The 3,062-nt window shown below is 41.1% G+C and overlaps 1 protein-coding gene across 1 annotated transcript; it reads right to left on the bottom strand.

Moving 5' to 3' along the window:
* Positions 1–333: 333 nt before the first annotated feature.
* On the bottom strand, positions 334–2,169 carry LOC131046412 (UDP-glycosyltransferase 86A1). The gene is made up of 2 exons (XM_057980149.2): positions 1,575–2,169; positions 334–1,480 (listed from the first exon to the last, which is right to left on the bottom strand). Exons 1-2 carry the CDS (start codon positions 2,029–2,031, stop codon positions 561–563), a joined length of 1,377 nt encoding a protein of 458 aa, XP_057836132.2. The 5' UTR covers positions 2,032–2,169; the 3' UTR covers positions 334–560.
* Positions 2,170–3,062: the final 893 nt, after the last annotated feature.

The raw sequence follows: 3,062 nt of genomic DNA, 5'->3' as shown, positions 1-3,062 counted from the left end.
TAAATCATATAAAAAAAAAACATCCTTCCATCAAAATAATCTTATATTTTTAATATAGCCATACTTTTCCAATATATAATTCAAATGCACTCAGATCTATCAATCTTCTACAACCATACACATACACTTCAAAAGATGAGTATAAATCATACAATTCAAAAGATAAATACAAAACACATGCATTTATGTCTGTCCGTCTTTTACTACCATACAAATACAATTCAATATAGTAACCACTAAGTGACAAGTTATTTACTTTAAAACATTGTAAACTTTAACATCAATGACAGAAGTTTTAAGAATTTAATGTGCAGAAAGAAGAATCGCCCAATATGAAAGCCAAACTGTGGGCCTAAGTAAAGCGTTAGTATTGAAAGTTTGACAAACAGCTTCAACAATGAAGATTCAGCTCTTTGGCCAGGTTCTCTTAACTAGTTTTGTTCAAACCTGACTATTTGACATTGAATGATTGTTGCAAGTTTGAACACTGACTATTTCGGTAGTGGTTGCCATAACAGAGACAAACAAAGGACAGATAGGTGGGTATCGAAGTACCCATCTCAAATTGCTACATGTTCTGCTATTTTTTTATTGGGTGTTTTGCCTGCTTTCAATCTATCGGCAAGCAGTTTCAAATTACTGGCGGACATTCCATTGGCGACTTCCTCTTTGGCGAGCTCTCTAAATGTCTTCACCACTCCTCTTAATCTCACGCTCTCCTCGCCTTCCATCAACGTTTTCACCTTGACAGCAATCTCTTCTGCTGCAATAACCCTGTTTTCATCCTCTTTACTCCTCCCCCTCACCGCGAACTTCCATTCCTCCACAACGAGCTTGCAATTGAGGAACTGTTCCATCGCAAGAGGAAATCCCAGCATTGGAATACCCGCAGAAACGCTCTCCATAACGGCGTTCCAACCACAGTGGCTGAAAAACCCTCCCACCGAAGGATGTGAAAGAATCTCCTCCTGCCTAAACCAGGGCTCAACCAAGCCCTGCTCTTTACATTCCTCCAAAAATCCAGGCGGCAGCATTTCCCAGACATGAGACGCCTCTGCATCCGGACGAAGCGCCCATATAAAACAGTACCCACTCTGCTTAAGGCCCGTGGCAATTTCCACCACCTGAGCTCTCGCCACATTAATAAAGCTACCAAAGGAAACATAGATGACCGATCGCGCTGGTTTCGAATCCAGCCATTGACTGCACTGTAGAACGCTCTTCCCATGTCCCCAGTGGGCAAAGGGCATGTTCAAGGGGCCCACACACTGCACAGGGGTTTTGTGGCGCAGGGCCTCCACTGCCCTGCAATCCAAGGCGTAGAAAGAATTCGCAACAACCCAGTCTGCTTCTTTCACATTTATAAAACACTGCGCAAAACTATTGCCCATAGGAGAGGGACTGAACAGGCCGTTCGGAAGTTCCGTCGGTTTGAACAAAGGCACACCGGGAGTATTATCTCTGCGGCCTTGTGCCCCATCTGCAACAAGAATTTATAAACAATCAATTCTCATTTTTTAATGCCAAGACTCAAATAATTTGACTGCTAATGGTTCTTGGTTTTCTTAAATTACCTAAGCCTAAATGATAAATGACGGAAAAATTTGTGACAGAGGTTGTCCACAGGGAAACTGAGAGGAGAGTGTGTCGTTTAGCAAGAGGCACTGCCCAATTGAGCAAAGTGTCTGCCACTATGCAGGACGGTGTGGCTCCTGAGCGATTGAGGTTCAATATGAAGTCGCTGACATGAGCTTCCATGTTTGAGAGCGAGAGAAAAAAGGCCGCCATGTTAGCCCACCTTTGTGATTCTCCCACCACGCAGTCTGGAATGAGGCCCGCCCGAATATCGAGGCCAAGCTTTCGAGCATGGGAGAAAAAATCGTCCTCGGCCTGTGTGATGATTTTGTGCCACGTCTGAGTGAGGACGAATGTAACAGAGACTCCATGAGAAGCGAGCTTTATGGCGAGGTGCTTCATGGGATTAATGTGGCCTCGCCCTGGATACGGAACAACCACTGCATGCCCTACCATTTTTCTTTGCAATCCGAAGAAACCGAGGAACACAGATAGGAATTCCCTCTGTATAATTTGTTTACTGTCACAAGGCTTAAAAGTCTATATAATGTTTTTATTCGCAGGGGATCAAGTCTTTTTAGTCAAATTTTTCTGCGCCGCAAATTCCTTATCAAAACACCAACACTGAGTTTATTTCATTATATTTTCTTAAAATGCGAGTTCTCTTGTATACCTATCAAATGCCAAAAGCACGTGGGACGACCTTGACAAGATCGGTGCCGTGATAAAGGCATGCAAAGTTTTTGTTTTTTTGTGTCTTTTTTCTAAATTTGAAAACCATGTATCTTCGTTGTTGTAGCACGGAGCATTACACAATGCACAACACTTCACTATCGATTGTCTTCTTTGCCCAATACTTGTTGCATTTTCCATATGCAACTGTTCACTTTTGCTCTTGTTTTCTCATTCCTTTAAAGGAATTCAATAGAGAATTTGGAGGTTCACGTTTAGAGATTGTCAAGATGTGGAGGTGTATTCAATGGTCATGTTATATGTCGTCATTTATTTGCTTTCAAATTGAAGGTGGGGTCTTATTAAGGCAATGAACAAACAAATTATATTCAATAGTCATGTTATATGTCGTCATCCATTTGCTTTTAAATTGAAGGTGAGGTCTTATTAAGACAATGGACAAACAAATTGTATTCAATGGTCATCGTATATGTCATCATCCATCTACTTTCAAATTGGAGGTGAGGTCTTATTAAGGCGATGAACAAACAAATTGTATTCAATGGTCATATTATATGGCGCCATCCATCTACTTTCAAATTGAAGGTGAGGTCTTACTAAGGCAATAAACAAACAAAATGTATTCAATGGTCATGTAACATGTTATATGTCATCATCCATCTGCTTTCAAATTGAAGGTGAGGTCTTACTACGACAATGAACAAACAAACTGTATTCAATGGTCATGTTATATGTCATCATCCACCCACTTTCAAATTGGAGGTGAGGTCTTACTAAGGCAATGAACAAACAAA

This window comes from Cryptomeria japonica, chromosome 1, assembly GCF_030272615.1.
Source record: "Cryptomeria japonica chromosome 1, Sugi_1.0, whole genome shotgun sequence".
Taxonomy (NCBI): Eukaryota; Viridiplantae; Streptophyta; class Pinopsida; order Cupressales; family Cupressaceae; genus Cryptomeria; species Cryptomeria japonica.
Note: the sequence above shows the minus strand (reverse complement) of the source record. Positions and strands in the feature narration are given on the sequence as shown.